This window comes from Calypte anna, chromosome 1 (genome assembly GCF_003957555.1).
Source record: "Calypte anna isolate BGI_N300 chromosome 1, bCalAnn1_v1.p, whole genome shotgun sequence".
NCBI classification, from domain to species: Eukaryota; Metazoa; Chordata; class Aves; order Apodiformes; family Trochilidae; genus Calypte; species Calypte anna.
Window position 1 is genome coordinate 44,073,052 of NC_044244.1, and position 20,863 is coordinate 44,093,914.

At 38.2% G+C, this 20,863-nt stretch overlaps 1 protein-coding gene across 2 annotated transcripts in view; it reads right to left on the bottom strand.

Moving 5' to 3' along the window:
• Positions 1-20,863, bottom strand: part of SOX5 (SRY-box transcription factor 5) — a 289,213-nt gene that overhangs the window by 230,949 nt on the left and 37,401 nt on the right. Inside the window, exon 2 of one of the 2 annotated variants that reach the window (XM_030468324.1) lies at positions 20,193-20,319. In XM_030468324.1, coding sequence (XP_030324184.1) covers positions 20,193-20,319 — 127 coding nt within the window. Of the gene's footprint in view, positions 1-20,087; positions 20,320-20,863 lie in introns of both variants that reach the window. The other variant, XM_030468323.1, reaches the window with a different exon arrangement.

The following is a 20,863-nucleotide window of genomic DNA, read 5'->3' on the forward strand; positions in this document are numbered from 1 at the left end:
CTCTGCAATCCATTCATTATACTTAGCAACATCAAACAGGGAAAATAATTAGAAAGCTCCTATTGAGCACCTAGTGACCTTCAGTACAGATAGGGAGTGAACAAAAAGAAGGGGTATTTGGCTTTAAGAGTTCTACCTTATCTTTATAAGGTAGAACTTATATATATATATATATTCATATATATTTTTATTTATATATATTCATACCCAATAAGAGAAATTATGGTACATTTTAGAGGGTTTTCTTATTTTCTTCCTTCCTTCTACTCTGGTCCATGAGCATTTAACACTTAGGATATACATATTTAAACATCCACAAAAGAGTTACACAAAAATTCTTCATTTTCTTTCTTTAAATCTTTTGATCTTCAGAGGTAAACATTATATGGAGATTAAACATTTGGAAAATAAATTGCCTGAATAAATTCAATTATGTGAGAAGTGAAAATAACATGCAAATGACATTATAAACAGGAACTATGCTGGGAGCTTATTTGTACTATACAAGGTACAAGCAGTCAAAAGCTGGTTTCTGACATCTAAGACCAATCCATCTGAAAGGCATCCAATCTTCCTTATCGCGTCTTTGACAGTACTAAATGTTGCACTTACACATTTATATAAAGCTCTTCCACACATTTTGGTATTACATTTTTGTTATTCTTCAAAAATTCCTCGCTCTTCTTGTGACTGCAAGGTTTGCATGAATTTGAGATTGGAAGTTTACACGGAAGCATTTGTGTCCTGCTTTTGCAATGGGTCAGCCTCTGACAACGTATGGGGATGAGCAGTACAGCAACTTTAAAATGTCATCCTTAGTCAACGTATTTGCTCCCCATGTATTTTCTAAGCCATATGTACTTGCTTTATTGACTAATTTTTTTTTTTTTTTTAATGCTGTTAGGACTGAAGAGCCAATACAGCTACAAAAGAAGAAACTGGACTCTGCTTTGCAGACATATCATCAAAATAGTTAGGAACCATTTGCAAAATGTTTATTACTAGGGATGATGCGAGGCAAAAAGGACACAGCTTGATTTTCAAACCCCAGGTTAAGTTAGCATTATAGGCAATTAATAAAAATATCGTATTTTTATGCAACAAAATTTGACCTCCAAAGCCACAGTAAGACAGAAAACTTGGGACCCTTTAATGTCATTTTAACAGCCATTTATCTGACTATAACCACACTTTAAAGCGTTAAGGTCAGCTGGTCATGAAGCATGAGCTACACTTCTGACTAGCATGCACCACATTTGACTTGAGAGTAAATAAGGGACTGACACTCCATTAACCTTCTCAAGTACAATTATTTATCAAAACAGTTCAAAAGAGTACCCAACAAAGAACTGATAAATCTGGAAGCGAAAAACAGTACTGTAACAGAACAAAATGATCCTTTGCCAGTGATGAAGAGCTATTTCCTACCACAATTCCTGGGGCAAGTCCTCCAGTCAGTTTTCTAATACAGCCATTCATTTTAAAGGATTGTCCCTTAAATCACATCGGTTTTGACAAAATCTCAGAGGGTTTTTTTGTTCTTTTTTATTTCCATATTCTTTCTTGGAAATAATATATGCTAATATCCTGTATTTATAGGCTTCTTTAAACACTCTCCTCAGAAACACACGCAGAAAATTCAGAGAGCTCTGATGCACTTGGTCATGAATTTTGTTCTTATAGCATCAGCACAAGGACCATGACTGTTCACAATACTCCTATTGGGTGAGCTGACCATCGCCTTCCTACCACCGTATAAACTTTATTTGTTTTGTTATACAAGACCTTTGGTTTATACCCAAATGGTCGTAAAATTTTGTTAATCCTCTAATATTCCCAGATGGGAAGAAATCACTAAGGACTCACCCATGGGGTTTTAGTTACCACAGCTGAGCTCTAAGAAGAAGCAGTGGTATGCAGGAAATTAACAATCTTCCCAGTCTTCACTCTGCCTTTAAAAACAGTACTTTTGTCAATGCTTTGTAAAAATGCATTAAGTTCTATGAGCAGAAACATCTCTGATTTCCAGATAGCTCATATGTATACCTTCTTTCTGGTGGTCACAAGACAAAAATCTCAGGATGTAAAAGTAGACAAGGAGAAAGAACTGCTTTAAGGGGAACATGGCTTTTCTCTTAACAAGTAGCACAAAACATAGTAAAAAGAAGAGAACTGTTGACTGATATAAAGGTCAATTTCTACTAAATGTCTTCTAATAAAGTGGAAAGATTGGCTTGATAACTCCTTTAACAGAGGACTTATTAAATCTAAAAAATAAAGAAAAGTACAACCCTCATTCTATCAGTTACCTTACTTGAGCTTGTACAAACAGCATACTCCTTAAAGATCATAACATGAAATGGACTTTTATTTTAAATGTGTGCATACTTTATCTCGTACAGATGAAAATAGTTATGTTGAGAGCACTGGGTACTTTTTAAATGTGGCTCAGGTAATTGATATAATGAAGTCTGATGTTTATTTTTTCCCCACTGACTTCCAGATCAATTGTCTTAAATTCAAAAGATTTCCTTCCTGCCAACTCCTCCTCTTGGAAACTCACTCAATGACCTGAATTTCAACGTTTCTTCTTCTTCCTACCTATGAGAAAAGACCCTGATAATTCTGTGGATATGCCAGAGACACTGTAATCAATTTTACTATTTCAGAAATATGCAGTCAGAGGTCTCCAAAGCTAAGCATCTCCAAAACTTGTCTTCTGCTAGTGAACCAAGTAAAAGACAATGGCATACAAAGCCTTTCTTCCATTACAAAATTTAAGCACAGCTACTGGTTAACTAGACAGACTAGTACCAGAGAGAATTTATCTGAGTTAATTGAACAAAACTACTTAGCACCATTTATGAAATGGTGATTGAGTAACTGAGTATGGTTTAACTTGGAATCAAGAGTTTTTCAGTAGCATCCCGGATGCACCTGCTGCAGACATAGCTGTCATTAATGGAAAATCTTGTGTTAAGCAGGAGACATAGCTATTAAAACACGGAAGTTTCCACTACTAGTAGTTTTAGAGAAGCAGCAAAAGAGTAAAAACTTCTTAGAATAATATGGTGGAGTCGAATACTCCATATACTGAAAGGAAAGTTTGAAAAGAGGGGATGTCATACCAGTTTTCAAACACAAAACCATTTGCTGATGAGAGGAACACATTTCTTCATGCTGCACTGGTTAGGACAAGAACTAATGATCTAAAACCGAAGCAGAAAATATAAGAGTTACACATTAGGAGAAACTTTCTCATGGCCACGATAGCAATATACTGGGACATACAGACTGGTAGTTGCAAGTCTTCTGCACTGAGTAACTCCAGAAAGTTAGAATGTGATCTGATAGAAATGACATTGGTACAGCTGATCCCTGGATGGAAGCTAGGACTGGATGACCTTTCACAAGCCCTCTCAGGCCTACAATTCCATCAAGTGTAGGGCTCATAGATGTTGAGATATAGATGGGCTTATTCAGTAGGGGCTCTATAGATCTGTAAAGGACTAACTTGGTAAGCTGGATCAGGGTTTTTTGCTTGTGTTTTGCTTTAGAATTTATTTTTTTTTTAAATAAATCAATAGGCTTGGGCCATTTTCCAAAGATGTGATTTGGTAAGTTTCAAGCCAAACCTCTCAAGCTTTACTCATGAGATAAGTGCTAAACAATGAGCCAGATTCATCAAAGCTTTATAGACTTACTTAAAAGAAAAGAAACTGACTCAGCCAGCTCATTTCAAGCCAAATCAGGCAGCTGAAATTCTATTCCTGAGATTTGGAAAATCTGCTTTTTAAAAATTATTTTTAAAATATGTTTCAAGAGACCCTCTTTTTTCAGAGACCTCAGGCAACTTTGTCAAGAATCTGTTTTGTTTTCTAGTCTGGTTATGAGCAGTATATTTCTTGTGCCTACAGAAGACAGTTAAAATAAGTGTGTTTGTATATATATATATATAAATACAGATATACACACCTACATATCTTTACATATACAACTAGCATAAGGATTCAATAATTTTCTACCAAAAGTTTGGTAACTAAAACAGTGGATTTGCTTTTCAAAAATATTAATAATGAATTTGCTCCTTTGCTAAAAGGAAAGATTAAAAACTCAATGGTAGTACTGGACACCAATGTACTCTATCAATGCACAAACCTAAAAACCATTCCCTGCTTTCAGGAAGGTTTATGAACACTAGCACATAAAATCAACAGTACTTCTTGGTATTGTCCCTAAGAGTACTTTCCAGGAGGAGATTGATTTCCATGTTTCTTCAGCTTTTGGTATCTCCACCAAGAAGGGTAACAACTAGGCCAAATGGGCTGGGTTTTGTGTACAGCCCAGCAAATTCCTATTGGAATCACCAAAGTGTTTCCAAAAAGACATCAAGTCATTATCAGGAGAGAAGAGGACACAGACCTGGTGTTACCTAAGCAAGGTAACTGCTGTGGACCGTGAAAGGGGTGGAGGCACACAGAGCCCTGCTCTGCACAGTAATGCAGTTCCCAGCATCCCACATTTGACAGCTGAGCTGCAGAAAACCTGGGCTGAAAATGTTGTGCTGGGAATACATTGATTTCTACGCAGAAGCAGGTCTCCATATTCCTCTTTCCATACATCTTGTAAATTCACTGGTAAATTCAATTCAGCTGCAGAAAGTCCTTGGTACCACAGCGATGGGCACAGACAGCCCTGCAGACCATTAGGTGGCTGTACCTCCAGCCCAATATCAAGCATTTACTGAAAATTTAGATGTTAAAAGCAATGAGAAAACACTCAAAACCTTGACATGCTTTTTCTGTTTTGTTCTTTTCAAGGAAATGAATTCTTCCAAGAACACAGAAAGACCATGTGACTTTGAACTGGAAAACCTGAAAGATCAGTGAGCCTACCTACTAATGAGCAACTTGCTATTGAAATGAGCTCATTAGCTTTCATTTTTGCTGGCTGCTGATCGATTCACGAGCCACTTACACAGCCTCTGTAAGCTTTACGTAAATTATCAAATGCATTGATTTCTAAAAATAATAAATCAGGAAGTCAGGTCTTTCCGTAGCACTAATTTAAATACGTAGCTCAGTGGCCTTCAAAATTCCTCCAAATAAAACAATGCTAACATCAGTGTTCACAGATACATTGCATCTCAAATGGCAAATATTCTGCTGCAAAAATAAGCTTTGCTGGCATCTCAGAGAAGTGAGTAAAAGCTTGCCTCTGAAAATGTTACATACAAAATGTACAATACAAAATGCACAGAATTCTGCATGAATCTGTGTAGGTGGCAGCTCAAGAAATTCACAGTAAGGAACAATTGTCTACAGCAGGGAAAAATCCAAGCTAGATGATCGTGAAGTCCTCTTCCATCTCAAATCATTAAATTTCCATAATCTTCCTCGTATGACTGAAGTAGTGAAAATCCTATGGCATCCCAGAGTCAGTGCTGAGTTTCAGAAGAAAAAGCCTTTTCTCTTGTCAGCTGGAAACCTCAACAACATAGGAACAGAACCTGCTGAACACTAAATCATTCAGCAAAAGAAGAGGTAAGTAAGGTCTCCTTCACCCAAACATGCAGCCGTAGTACTACCATTTTCAGCACATATGGACACCTCCAACACCAGGCTGGTCAATCTGGCTTCACCTGGCCTTCCATCTGCTTACAAAAGCTATAGCAAAAATTCATACTTTGGATATATAGGCTTGCACATTTCAAAGTATTTCACAACACTGATTTGAAATAATTTGCCTGTGGTCTTGTGAGCCTTGAACCAAAGCCTACAAAAGACAAAGCAGTCTTTATATTGACTTCAAAGAGCTTTGGACTGGACCTACAATGAATCAATGCACAGTAAAGAGAAAAATCAGGAACACAAAACCTGGTCTAAGGAAGAGATGCCATTCTCTCCTTCATCACCTCAGTTCAATGCAGAAGATGGGAACACGAGTTTTATTTTTCTCTCTCTGTAACACACTGCCAGCCCAATGCAATGCCTATGGCCCTCTACCCGCTTAGCTGTATTTCTAGGAATGCTATTTAATTCTAAAAATCCTCTGGTACAGTCTAAGACTAGAGTCCAAGTACATTTCAGAGATATCTTCATCACCTTGACCCTCAGTAATACCCACATGAGAGCTGTGGAGGGCCACTGGAGAGAGCTGTGTCAACCTATGCCAGCTGAGGATGGTGCCAGAAGATCTGGAAGGCATTCTCACTCCAAAATAACAGTAAGCTCAGGACTAAATTCAGTAACAATAAGGAGTTAAAATGTGCAGACCAGAGAACACTGCTTAATCCCAGTTTACTGAAAGGACATGTCATTTTTAGAAAGTTGTCCAAACAACTGTCTTAATATTCTACACCAAAGTGGCTATTAATCAAACAACAAAGGCCCAATTAACACATAGCTGTTGTCACCTTGATGTTAAAAGCCTCTCCCTTCCCCCTTCTTTCTTTCTTTTTGTCTTTAATGTTACAACCTAACCCAAAAATGCCTCAGGGCCCTACAGGGAAAAAAAAAAAAAGACAAGATAGAGAGAGGGAGGGAGGGGGAGAGGAAGAGAAAGTGGGGACGGGAGAAAGAGAGAAAGAGAGTCTTAAATACCATCTCTCCTCTAGGCAGCAATTTCCACAGATGAAGAGGTCACCACTGTTTAACAGTGTGCTGCCACGTTAATTTAGTATGACAAGATAAAGCAGTAATCTCTGCTCGAAGAGGCTGTAAACCGCCTGCTATCCAGGGACATGCTCGAGTCGATTTGTACTGTATATCACTTTATACAATTGCCGTGACAAAGCCCCCTGAGTTCCCTCATGTAAATCTCTCTCTCTCTCCCTCTCAACTTCCCTGCCAGTCAGACAGCATCGGATCTGTGGTAAGCTATGCAAACTTCGTGTCTTACGCATGCCAATGGACCCCAAAGCTTTCCCCTCCCGCCCCCTTCTCCCCCTCCCTCCCCCCCCTTCCAGAGAAGATGTTTAGGACTTTGATAATCCATTGATCCCACTTCCATATCGGCTTGTATTTTTCAATCTGTCGTGTTAAGTTGTCAGAGAGGGCGATTAAACCGATGTTTCATGTTCCGAGATTTGCGTTCCTGGGAATGATAGTTTTCAAAGCCTTTCTTGCTAGGTTCTGCTTAAAGATTATCCCTAAGAAAGCTGATGTGAATATTATTACTGGCATAAACCTGGTAATAAAACCATAAAGTGTTTTAGGTAAAGACATTTTAGAGATATTCAGGGTTATAAACATAAGAGTTTAAAGCTGGATAGAATTTGGAGTGCTAAAAAAAAAAAAAGAAAAAGGAGCACCCTGTCAGGCTGTGGAGTTTTCTCAGCATGAAGCAAAACAACATATGTAAAAGAGTAAAGGGAACTCACATGTCTGTGTAAAATAAATATAATTAAATAAATAGAATTACAGAAGAGGGCGGAGGAGAACACTGACCTGTGCAGTTAGACAGGAATGAAAAGATGACAGAGCGTGTGTAGCAGTGGTCAGGGCTATGTGTAGCAGGATACTGCCACAAATAAAATGCAGTGACAACTATGTTGAGCAAACAGCTAGGAAAGATGCCTGTGTCTCCAGCAGCCTGCACAGCTGAAAACATGGTCTTCTTGTTGGGGAAATAGGGTGAATTTTTTCCAACATGTTGCAACTCTCATATGCCACACCGCATCTCTAGAACATGCAAGTTTTAAGTTACGTCTCCTCTCTATTTCACATTTAATTTGTGTCGCTTTTCTATGGCCTGCAGGCACAATACAAGTCACAGAACACAATATACCAAATACGGTGCCAAAATGTGAAACTGCACACATGTATATACAACCACTTTCTGGATTACACATAGATGAGGACATAAATAGAAATAAAGCAAGCAAGGCAGACAGGTTTCTGCAGAATACGACTGGAACTTAACAGCAGTTTCTTTACTAATATATTGCTAGGTCTATCTGCTAAGCCTACTCCTGCCATTTGGACTTGTCAGTAAGGTCACAGAAATGACCCAGCAAGGTTAAATCAAATTTTTCAGACACAGCAGGTTATGTACACTGTCTTCTCTTTAATGTATACCATTTAGTAATAAAATCTGACATTTGTTGCAGCTGATAGTAAGAATGCTGAATGCTTTGCTAAGTATCTAAGTTTCTAATAGTACCTGAGAAGTAATTCCCTAAATTAAAAACAGGGAAAACCAAAAAGAATTCTTTTTCAACATTGACGGAATCTTCCCAAAATAGCCTTTTAAAGGCATGTTGGATTGCTTCTATTCTCTGATTCATGTTGCTAACTGGCACATTTCAAACTGTACCCATCGGTGCAAAATTTATTATTTGAGCTTAGCACTGCTGACTGGATATACAACAAAAAGCTTGCTTTTCAGGAATATTAAATTCTTAAAACACCACTAAATACCATTGGTGCTGGTAAAAAAAGAAGTCTGCTAGAATATTCACACATACAACAAAAAGGATGAGTCTGAACATGGGTACTTGACCAAATTTAAGCCCCAATTTAGACATCTTGTCTAAACTATTCATCAAGGCTCTCTCTATACTCCATAGAGACATTTTCAGAGGGTAATTAATCTTTTTTGTCATATTATTTTAAGACTGGAAAGGTTCTTCTAGGATGGTGATTATATTTTTCATACAGTGTGAAGACAGCTCAGAAACCTAACTTTTCTGTGAACTAACTTTGGTGAACTGAACCCCAGTCTCACTGTATGGCATTCAAGAATCTCCATGTGTTTGGACACACCACCAGACCATAAATTACCACAGATGAAAGAGAAATATAATTTTGATTGTATTAGCCTATAAATTATGGCACAGTAAAAAGAAGTTCATGATAAATCAACAACTGGGAATTTGGGAATACAGTCTAATACCATTCAGTAAATTGAAAATTTGCCATTTTGTAATATTTATAACATTACAAGTATGGGATCCAACAACTGTTCGTGGCATTTTATGGACCAAAATAAAGACACAGGCCCTAAATATAAAAGTAAGATTTCAGTCCAATTAGTTTATTCACATGGAAAACTAGGGAATTCACTGTGGCCCTGTGTCAACATATTACCCAATAGTCATGTTGACAGCTTCAAAACTGAAGCTACGGTGTCTGCCCAAAAGCTAAGTTTACACTGGCCACAAGCAAACAGGAAAAGTACATCATCTACCACAGATGTATTCTTTGCAGAACTGAATCACGCTATTTTTAATTCTGCTTGTAGATACATAAAATTCTTAAATCTGCTTTCCAATAGAATTTATCAATTTAAAATAATTTGAACAATACTTATACACATAACTACTGTGAATGATCCATCTGCTCTCCTTTACACTCCAGGTGCATTACTGCCTCTGTCAAGACAATGTAAATTACGTAAATTTAAGAATATATTTTTTAAAAAAGGTATTTGCACATTTTGTACTTATAAAAGCAAATGATATATCACGGACTCACATTCTAACATCAGCCAGATGCAGGACATGAACTCAAAGTGAGTTGGGTTCTTTGAGCTCTGAGATGCTGAATGCTTTATGTTCCCATCAGAGATAGGCACTATGTAACAAATACTTACAAAAGAAGCAAATTCTCTGGACAGCCAATTACCTCTCACTCAGGGCTTTTTCATTTGAAGTTATCTACATACAGACTTTTAAACTACAGAAATCAACAGCTGGGCTTATCACCCTAAGCTCCAGTTGTAACCTATGAAGAAAAATACACACTGCTAGGGTGTGATTTTCCTGACCTACTTAGAAGCTATGTTAGGACAGAATGAATCACACTCTGCTATTCCGTATTTACTTCCATTAACCATCAAATTAAACCTAAGGTTACCAGTTCACTTCTGGACACACACTGTGTAAACATTTCGTCTTACCAGTCCTCACCCTTGAATCCTCACCCCAAAAGGGACTCTGTGATTGACGTGACATTGCATTATGTGTAAGTGACCACGTTTATGCTAACTTCCATCCTATGTAAGAGACAGTAAAAATGTTCTCTTACTGGTCCAAGAGACTGATAAGCAATGGAAACTTGCTAATAAGACCACTGCCATATAAAAAAAAAACACAAAAAACAAAAAAACCAAAACAAAAAAAACAACTAAGAAACAAACAAAAAATCCAGGCCACAAATTTAACTGAAAATTATACAAAAAACCTAACTCTCTCCTAAATCCACTAAGGTCATCACTTGTATATGGAGAGACCCACAGATGCTAGGAAGCTGGATGCTAACCTCCATGAATGCTGATGTATCCAAACCTGAGCAACTCCCTCTCCTGATTACAACTGCAGCAGTTTGAAATGAAAAGAATGAGAAAGAGGGAAGTTTCACTTAGGGTTTCAGAGATGAAACACACACTTTAAATTCAATCTGAAAATCAACATAGAGGAGGCTCTGAAGCACAGATATTTGGTATTATTTCTGGATAGCTATATTAATAAGCAATGGAAGCTTCCACTTCTGACACAATTTAGTATATAGATACACATACAATCTACCACAGTAATTCAGACTTGAGATGTCAGAAGGATTTTACCTTCTGCTATAATATTTCTTATTTTGTGCCATCAAACTCCAATCCTACAAAAAGCTACGTGCAGAAGGAGTTTATAGTCAGTGACCTCTTCTTCCCTTCTTCTTGCTGCCATCAGTGTTAGGTTCCAATCAGACAGATTATTTTGCAGGAACAGGGTTGTAAGCTAAGCATTCTGGGGCAAAAATGTTTCTTTTTTTCTGTCTCTATAAAAATAAAGCATGCTCTGGGTACAATATAAATAAAGATAGTAAAACTCCAATGTTAGATTTTATTGGTCTATGTTTCGGACAATCTATATAATTAGCCAGTTGTCTGTAGAAACTACAAAAAGTTAATCTTTATAGCCCTTTTTTGCCTTGGGGTGGATTCAGTTTTAAAACTGTAAAAGAAGGATGCTGAAGCAGACTATTTCCATGCATAGTGACAGTCTTGTTTACACTGCTCTTGCAAAAATTATCCTTAGTTAAACTGGGCACCAACTCCACTCAGTTGCATCCTTTGCTTTATCTAGTGATGCCTACATTCACAGGATTCACTGAGTCTACTCCTCCTTTGCCAAGAGGAAAAATGCCTCATCTGATCACACAATTGTACCTAAACCAGAGAAAGAAACAAAGAACTTCAAAGTGTTAAAAGAGAATTTGGAAAACAGGCTGGCTAAACTATTCAGACAAGCATGCTAGCCTAGACATAAAGGAGTGCTTTTACTTAAGGAAGTTTGCTTCCTCTTAACTGTCTTGAAACACTTTGAACATTTTTTGGTTAAGAAACATTGCAGCATGTCAGCCTTCTCCATAGAGAGGTTTCTGCACATGCCTCTAGAGTTAACCCATCTATGTTAGATGACCATAATTAAGCAAACACACATTGAAATCTCTAGTCTGTTTTACCACAGGTCCTTCTCCAGCCATTAATCTCGAGATTAAATTAATAAACCCCTTTATTACAGTGGAGAAGATGGTGATATTTCACTGATATACTCAAGACAGGAGGAAGTAGTTAGCTCCATGAAAGAAAAAAACATGACTAGATGACACGACACTTTAAATGCTAGCAACTGCCTGAAGCCACATTTTCATTATCACTCCAACCATCATTAATTTTGGTGAATCTGCAAAAGCATTAACAGTGACAAGAAAAATGAGAGAAAGAAAGCTGGCCTTGGCATAGCCCAATCTAACTTAAATTTGTATAACCTGAGAAAACGTACTTAAAGAGACAAGGCAAAGAAACATGATGGAGCATTTCACTCAGCCATTAAAAAGACAAAAGAGAGAGAAATGCTTCAGATTGTCATTGAAATGGATAACATCCTAACTATGGACACAAACATTTGATAGTGAGGCAAGAGACCCTGAGTACTGAGTGTGTATCAGAAGGTCCTGCACTTCTATGACCTAAAGCTGATCATGAGAGACTCCTAGAAATCCTGAAATTCAAGAAACCATGACCAATACTTCAGAATCCATTTCAGTTTTGGTATATCTCTACTGAAAGTAGAGCTGCATATCAAAAAATAACCATCCTCTAGTTTATTGACATTCTGTCCAAGCAAACAGTGCAATACTTTCTTTCACTGTGTGATGTCTTCATATGAGTTATTTACTAAAAAGCTTGAGAATTGATTAAATAATAAAAATGAACTAAGTTAAATATGACTACAGAGAAGAAAATGACCAAGGCAGAAAAAGGCTTTCAGAGGACAACTGTAAGCAGACAGAAAGTCATAGAATACTACTGTACTTATAAAGCTGTAAATAGAGAAAAAGGCTTTCTCACCTGTAATGAAAAGAAAGGGAGAAAGCCACACCAGCTTCTCAGAGGAAGTAAGGTGGATATGAAAAGCACATGGAGCAGAAAGAAAGTACATGGGCAAACTGTTCTGGAGGTTCTAAAACAAATGGGCAACAACTGAAGCAAAAATGAGTCAAGGCGGTGCATAAATGCAGAATTTTGCACTACGCACGGGGCAAAATACCATCAACTTAGATTCCCACGTGCCTTGCCTTGAGGCATTAGTCAGACAAGTATGAAAGCTGCTCTGTTCTGATTGTAGTTACACTGTCAGCCCAAGGCCACAAACTTCTTAACAGTAGAGAAGCTTGGCCAAAGGAGGTAACTTCATGGTTTGAAAGGAAAAGCATGAAAACTTAACTGCATTACTGCTGTCTTTTCAGAACTGGGTAGTGCTGGCAGCCACACTACAGTACCAAGAAGATTCACTCTCACCAAGGAAAAGGTAGTGTTTCAAACTCAGTTTGGGCAGAGTGACATAAGTGATGGACCTGGACTGGAGCAATGAAATCCACAGCTACTGTTTAGGTTCAAGTAAGATGGAGATACCATAGATTCTACCTCTGTTAAGTCACACATAGGGGTTGACTTGAAAACAAAAGCTGCCTCAAGAAGTAAGAAAACTTAAATGTAGTCTCTTTATATGGTTGCTATAAACTAATCTTGCAGTACTGATGGGGGTTTCTTCACACCTTAGTCTTCATCTTCATCAGTGCTCCTCAAATTGGTAGATTCAAAATTTTGTTTCAAATCAGTTCTAACTCCTACCTCCCTTTGGAAGACATCCTTGTCCCAGTCTTTGGTGGCACTGGCTGTAATGTACTGCTGTGAACAAGCTGCACCATTTCCAAGGCACGAGGGCTGCACATACCACTAGGATCACCTACCAGAGCAGACACCAATGCACAGTTTCCAGTAAAAGTCTACAATCTTTCGTGAAATTACCTACCATGTATCAGTAACTGTGTGCAATCCCAAACTAAGCTAATGATTGAAGGTAGTCTGGATTGAGATATTGGTTTGGAATGAAATGGCTGTGCCCACTGTGAAATTCCTAGGGCAGACTGCTTAAAAAAAAGATGACCACAGTTTTATTTCTTTTAAGGCTTATGTAATTTTTCGATAGAGAATTTAATAGTTCTTTTCATCGTAACAGAGACCATCTGGTTCAAATATGGGGTTTATGGTTTTACCTAATTTTTTTTCCTGTGGAATTTTTCAGCTATTCACTTCACTTAGATTTTGCTAGTATTTCTGCAAGAAGCTTAAATGAAGATATTTTCCAGTATGAAGTCAATGAATTGATTCCTAGGCATATAATCACTTGCAAACAATGGATACATACAGTTCCCAGCTCTTGTATAAAACAAAGGTGTTTACTTTTCTGTTGATTATTTTCTGCTTAACTGCATTCAAATGAATCCATTAAAAACGTGACTGCTTCACAGTAAGATGATCTTCAGTAAAAACAAACAACTGCTGTTTCTACTCTCTTCATGGCCTTTAAAAACTACAGTCATCTGCACCCTCTATTTCAGGCAATTTATAGATTATAAGTCTGGTCTCAATTTGTTAATTTATTGTTTTAAATGTAGTCCTAATCTTCCTGCCAGGGAAAAAACCCAATATTTTCCTACTTCATTACTTACTTATTTTCCCTTAGCCAACCTTTGGACCTTTCAGAGTCTGATCAAAAAAACAACAGGTCATCTCAAACTTCACCAAGTCTTTCTGCCCATCGACTTTGGCGGGAATGGTACATCTACTCTGTCCACAAGTAAGCAAAACTAAGACAATGGTAGAACAAATCAAAGGAACTACCATGAGCTACCACACTGCTCCTGAATTGCACCACAGCTTTGATCACTGCCTCACATGACAGATGAAAACATCTTTTTTGCTTGTTTGTTTGTTTACTTGCCCTATATAGGCACAACAACTAGTTTGCCAGTAAGTGCTAAATACTATACCATTTTCTTATATACATAGATGGGACAGGATTGGAGGGCTTGGAGGACACAGATCATGACAAGGACAGGCAGGTTATAACTTAAATGGACGATATGGCCAGGTGGATACAAGAGACAGTAAAGCTTTTCCTGACTCCATCACAACTGTTTCTTGAGGACTGCATAGAATTTTCTAGAGTCTGGACTAAATGATGCAGTAGGCAACTTCTACAGCTGTCTGATAGGTCCCAGCTGACTCTCCTTGTTCCCTTTCCTAAGAGCCTGCAGGGTCATTCACTGAAACAGTGCTAATATAAAGACTGAAAAGATCAAACTCTGATACAAGCCTGAAAATTTATCTAGAAACTGATTTCATGTGCTACTTTTGTGACGACATCTATAATGCAATGTTTGTAACAATGCAATTTCATCATCTTATAAATATCAATTTACCATTGAGAGAGGAAGGAAAGAACTTCAAAAAAAGACAAATGCAAACCCACCACCATTTTCTGCTTTAATTGAACTAGTCTTGTTCAGATAAGCCTATCTATCTCTTACAAAAACAACAGTTTATAGTTTAAACTGTGAAATTGCGTGTGTGTGTGTTGTAATTATGGTGCCTGCTAACAATTTCATACTGCCACACTGCACATATGGCTTCCAAGCTAGCTTTATCTAAATCTTTGTGAATCTATTCTCTGTGCTATTAAACTGAGCACATTCCACATCGTTCAAAAGTAATTACACTTTTGTCTAGAGTGTAGGAGACTGCTCTCCCCAAACAATGAAATTCTCATTATTAGAGCTGGCACAATAACAGCACTGGTGTTCACAACACTGTGCATTGTACCATCACAATAACTTATCCTAAGCTTGATGCACAAAGGTACACTGGAAATTAAAATTTCTCTAAAACCACTATGTGGTGGGGTTTTTTGTTTTGTTTTGTTTTTTTAATAGGCATTCTTTACTCAGTATAATTAGAGTCCTATTTGACTTTTTAAAAAGCTGTATGCATTCAGATTTCCATTCTCTTTGCAACTTCTGAATAGTAGCTAAGTGCTCTAGCCTCATGTTGTTCTGATCCAATACTATTCACATGCTGACGACTCCAGACCAACAGGTGAAGTGCAGGCCAGAATGTATGTGATAAAAGAATTAAAATGCACCTTTATTTTGGACAACTGGAGGAAAAGAATGAAAGCAATGTGTTGGTAATGCTTGACCAGTAGTACTGTTATTTTTCATATGACCAAAATTTCTTAATATTATTCTCAAGTTACAGTGAAATAACTCCATTCACCACAGAAATACAACATTTTTTAGCTTGAAGCAATAAAGCTTCTTAACAGTGCACTTTAATATTTCCTATCAATTTCAAGCACTGCTGAAAATTAATTCTAAAGCCCACTGAAAGTGCAGGATGAATATGGGCTAGCACTGCAGTCACACAGTTTTGAACAACTTGTCAGTGGCAAAATTACACCTTGCAAAGTTTGATCCTCTGGTCAGAATTTCCTTTTTCATTTGTTTCTATTTGTTTGTTTGCTTTTCAGATCTCCTCCAGCACTCCACTGAAATTCTATAGTTAAGAAGAATAGCTGATTTTGACCACAATATACCATGTGACCATGGTATACATTAAATCAGTGCTTCTAGCTTTGACATTTCTTACTTTTCAGAAATTAGCACACCAGTGATGGATCAGTTGTGTTGAGAGGTGTCAAACAAAACATGGTAAGGTAGACAAATAGAAGTAAATAAAATAAACCCTCATAACTTAGATGAGCTAACAACTATCTGTGATCCAAACACTGTAGCCTTAACAAGTTTCTTCAAAGAGGTACTGGTACTGTAATCCTCAAGAGTTCCCCTGCTATGAACATCTGAAGGGGATGCTCAGATATAATATAGGTAAAATGACTTGTCTTGTGTTTTCTACTGAGCCTTTGGTTTAAGTTAGATAAATTATTCTTTTCTTACCAGTGGAAGAGCCTTCCTACACACAGTAAGAGTCTAGCTTCTTCTATCAAGAGCAAGAGAATTTGGGGTAAAGTTGCTTTCCACAGCAAAACAGAAGAGATGAGGGTGGGGAGGGACCTTGCTCAAGCAGGGCCACCCAGAGTCAGTTATCCAGCACCTCCAAGGAGGGAGACTCCACAACCTCCCCAGGAAATCTGTTCCTGTGCTCTGTCACCCTCAGAGTAAAAAGCATTTCCTGATGATCGGAGGGAGCCTCCCACATTTCATATTTTATCCACTGCACTGATCTTTCTCTGGACGAAGTTCCAACATTCTCAGAAATACCTTGTTAATTTGGATGGAAAGATGGGTTTTGCAGCTTTTTTGGGTTAGGTTTGAAGATTCATTCCTTCCTAGGGATTTTGCCCTTCTTCTATGAAAATTTACCCAGCATAGAGCTGTGTCTCTAAGCTGGCAGTTGCTACAACCTGGTCAATTTTTAGAAGTGTACGGGTAAATGGCTGAGTTCTCCCTCTGGTGCAAGCAGCCCTTTACCTTAAGGACCCTAGGAAGTCACAGCTGGCAGGACTTGTAAAAGGAAGCACAGCTGGAAGTAACCTATGAAACAGAGGGTCAATTAGCATCCAGGAAAGTGAGGCCAATAAATTGATTCTCGAGGCTGAAATTGTTTTCTGAGCTGTCCATTCATGAGCTAGTGTTCATATATGGGGAGACAGGGGCAGCTGTGGTAACAAGAGGAATTGAACTATGCAGCCTACTGATGAGACAAAGCTGCTTAATTCCCTATCTTTTACAGATCACAGAATCATAGAATATGCAAATTGGAAGGGACCCATCAGGATCATCAAGTCCAACTCCTGTTCCTGTGTAGGGTACCCCCAGAATCACACCATGCACCTGAGAGCATCATCCAAACATTTCTTGAACTCAGGCAGGCTTGGTTCTGTGACCACTTCCCTGGGGAGCTAGTTCCAGTGCTAAACTATCCTCAGAGTGATAAAACTTTTCCTAACATCTAACCTAAAACTCCCCAGATTCAGCTTCCTACCATTTCTCTGAGTCCTGTATTCAGTTACAGTAATTAGTGCCAGTCCCATCTCTTCCCTTTGTGAGGAAGCCATACACTGTGATAAGGTCACCCCTCAGCCTTCACAAGATGCCTTGGCTGTGGCTTTCTTCTGCTGAGATTGTTCCATAAGCTCATGTACATATATACAAGTCCCTAAGCCCATCCCATGTGCAGCGGGTCTTGTACATGAAGCTAAAACAGAAAGGTCTCTCTGGATCTATACCATGTCTAAGAATCTAAGAAGAGCCTTAGCCAATAATCCTGCACAAAGCAGTACAGGTTAGAGAGGTGCAGCAGAGTGATGCACTACATGATTTCAGATTGGCTGTTCTGACTGGTCCTGTGTTATCACACAGTGTAAAGGTGTACCCTGCTAAGGACAGCAGGTGGTCACAAAACAAGAACTCCACAGTCACTTGCAGACTCAGTCAGTAGGTGCAGTAGTACAGCTGGAAAGCTATTAGAAAGTGTGAAGCACACTGCTGGAAATTTGTCAATAAAACTGTATTGGACCACACCGTGTGGCAGTGTGTACACATGTGCATACACCTGGATTTCCCTCTCAGAGACTATAAAATAGTACAGAATGTCAAGTGGAACAGTATAAAAATGATGCCTGTAATGCTACCAAAATTAATATACTTTGGGAATTACTTCCATAACTCCTAATCACCCTAAGTGAAGCCATCTACAAGTTATCTAAGCACTAGGTTCAGCTACTTCCTTCTCATAATTACATACGACAAAAGCAGAGGGAGTGATTATGTATATTTTTACTGGTTTATACACTCATCACTTCCTTCTTTCTGGAGACACATCCTTTCTGATCTACCTGGATGATGATTTTTTTAAGACACTCCTCAGCAAAAAAGAGGTTACCAAAATGCCACGTTCATACAAACCAGTCCCTACAATCCCCAAACATGCTTCAGATAAGGCTACAGCATCACACTACTCCAGGAAAAATGTCTAAGACATGCAATAATTCAGTTTCTTGTACTATAAAGGGACAGAACACACTGTTTTGACATCACATTAAATATAGCCTTCATAGCAGGAAGTCACACTAGATGATGAGCTAAACTTCTTGGTCTTAAAAACTATAAATTAATAAAGAAGTTAGTTAAAATTAGTCAATGAGCAGTTAAATGTGTCAGTGAGGTGTAGTTAAAATACTCCTGCTGGGCTGCTTAGAAGACAATGAGTTTTTATTTCATTAGGCTCTGATTCTACACTACTGGTGTCATCACAAGTTTATCTATTGACTTAAAATGCTGTCAGAAAAAGCTCCTTATCTTCAACACACTCTCTTAAAACAGGGCCAAAATAAAGCTAAGCTCATACACCAGTTACATACCCTAACATCCTACTGGCTGGAACTGTGTATTAATAAATTACATCTCCACAAAATACATGATAAAGGATGAGAAGTAAACAAGCTAGAAAAAAAGATGTTGTCTCTGCTCATGAGTCATTTTCCCAGCGATGTTCTTTCTGCATTTAAAGTTGCAATAACGCAAAGTAAAATTAAATATTCCAAACCACTGTTTAAACTTTAGCATTGGACCAAAAAGGAAGAAAAATGGAGTGGGATCAATGAGTTATTTTGCCTAGGAGACCAGCTTCAGTGAATACCAAGTCACTCGGTCCTACAAGAAATAATAATCCTTGAGGCTTTTTACTTATGGCTTGTTCCATATGCGTAATGAGCTGTAAGGGCTTAAATATCACTATGGAGCTGTCGCAGGCTTTTATGAGAATACACTATTACCTATTTTGCAATGCCTTTTTCAAAGCCTTCAGATATGCAGGTCCATTCATTATCTTCACTGAAAGTGAAATTATTGGTGCCCTTGTCAAAGTGGGGGACTAAAAGAAAAGTTACTCAATTTGTAAACAAGCAAGAGCTCTGTGTTCACATCAGACAGCTTTGTCGAGGTACCTGAGTTCTGGGGTTTCTGTGCCTTTTCCTGCACCTTTCAACCTTTATAAAAGTGTATCACAGTAATCTGCATGAAGGGCCCAAACATGTCACCTTACAATAGTGTGGCTATAATAGTAGTGAAGAACACGGCATTGATTTTGTTTGTCTGGTTTTTAGATAAAAGTCACTTCTGGACTTCAGTGAGCTGCTAAATACAATGAATTAAATGCATTGTGTAATTTCTAAAGTGCACAAAAAGGTGGGACTTCACAGGTGAAAATGTAGCAAGTTAATTGCACGGCAAATTTCCTTGTAGGTATCTGTGGCACGGGAAACACGCATCAGGTGTAAATTTTTTAAACCAGCAAAAATCCAAAGCTGCTTTTTTCACCCTTAATACAGACTTCTGTGCTTTACTATTGCATAAAATTGGCATTGGGGCAGTAGTTCAGACATCATGCCAAACAGGACTCTCACTTACAGTGTTCAAAAACCATTTACTGTTTGGTGAATCCACACGTCAAATTCACATCACTGTAACTAAAACAAAAAATTTAGCACCCTAAATGCCAGCAGGCAAAGGTGAGGAAAAGTGTAGTGTGCACTGCAACTGATAAAGCATTAGTAGTGGAGGATACAGACAGTCCAGCTAGGCCAAAGCTTTCACATTATTGTAGCATGTTCTGTACGTGTAACTGTGCATTGTATACTCCATAAAGTACAGATCTGGATGCCAAACTACTGTAGAGGCAGAATTCAAAGAATGGATGTAAGCACAATAGACCATTAGCAAACCTACCATTGTGTTGTGCTGAGAAGTGGGAGTCCTATGGCCACAGTTCTCTTGCGTCAGCAGAGAAACTGGCTGAAATTCCTCAGAGTGAGGCTTGTTGGGAAAACTCACATGCAAGGGAAGGTGAAAGGCTGGGAGCCCGTCACTCTCCTCTTCTCCCACTTTCTGTCTGCTTGTCACCATGGCTACCTCTCCATCTGCTTCCCCATACGGAGAGGCTGGTCGCTTGGAAGACATCCTGGAAGGAACAAAAGAGGAGAAAATAATGAAACCTCCAAATAAATCCTTAATGCCGTCATTGTGTGGTTAGGGGCCATTGTAACAGAAATGCCTTTTTTGTGCTGGCAGAGAGCAGGAAACCATCCAAATACCACTGCAAAGCATACACAATTGGGAACAATGGCCAAGCAGGTAGCAACAGAACAGTGGCTTGTTTGTTGTGAGAATAATACACTAATATAGCGCTCCCTTGTATTCTGGCTTCTTAAACATGAAAATTCACCGAAGAAGACTGTATAATGAAATGCAATTCCTTTTAAAAAATACCCATCTGGTTTTGCATTTGCAAGAGCCTGTAAGATAGAATGTCTCCCAATACAAGCTATTGTCAACCTAGCTTTTAAGGAATAATCATCCGCATGAATTTAACCATAACCGATAAAAAATAAAGTAAAATAAAATAAAAGAACTTGCTAGCAAGCCGAAACGTCTGTGCATATAAAACTTCACCCTTGTGAACAACAGAGAGTTATAGTCATGTTGCAAGAATCTTTTCAGGTTTG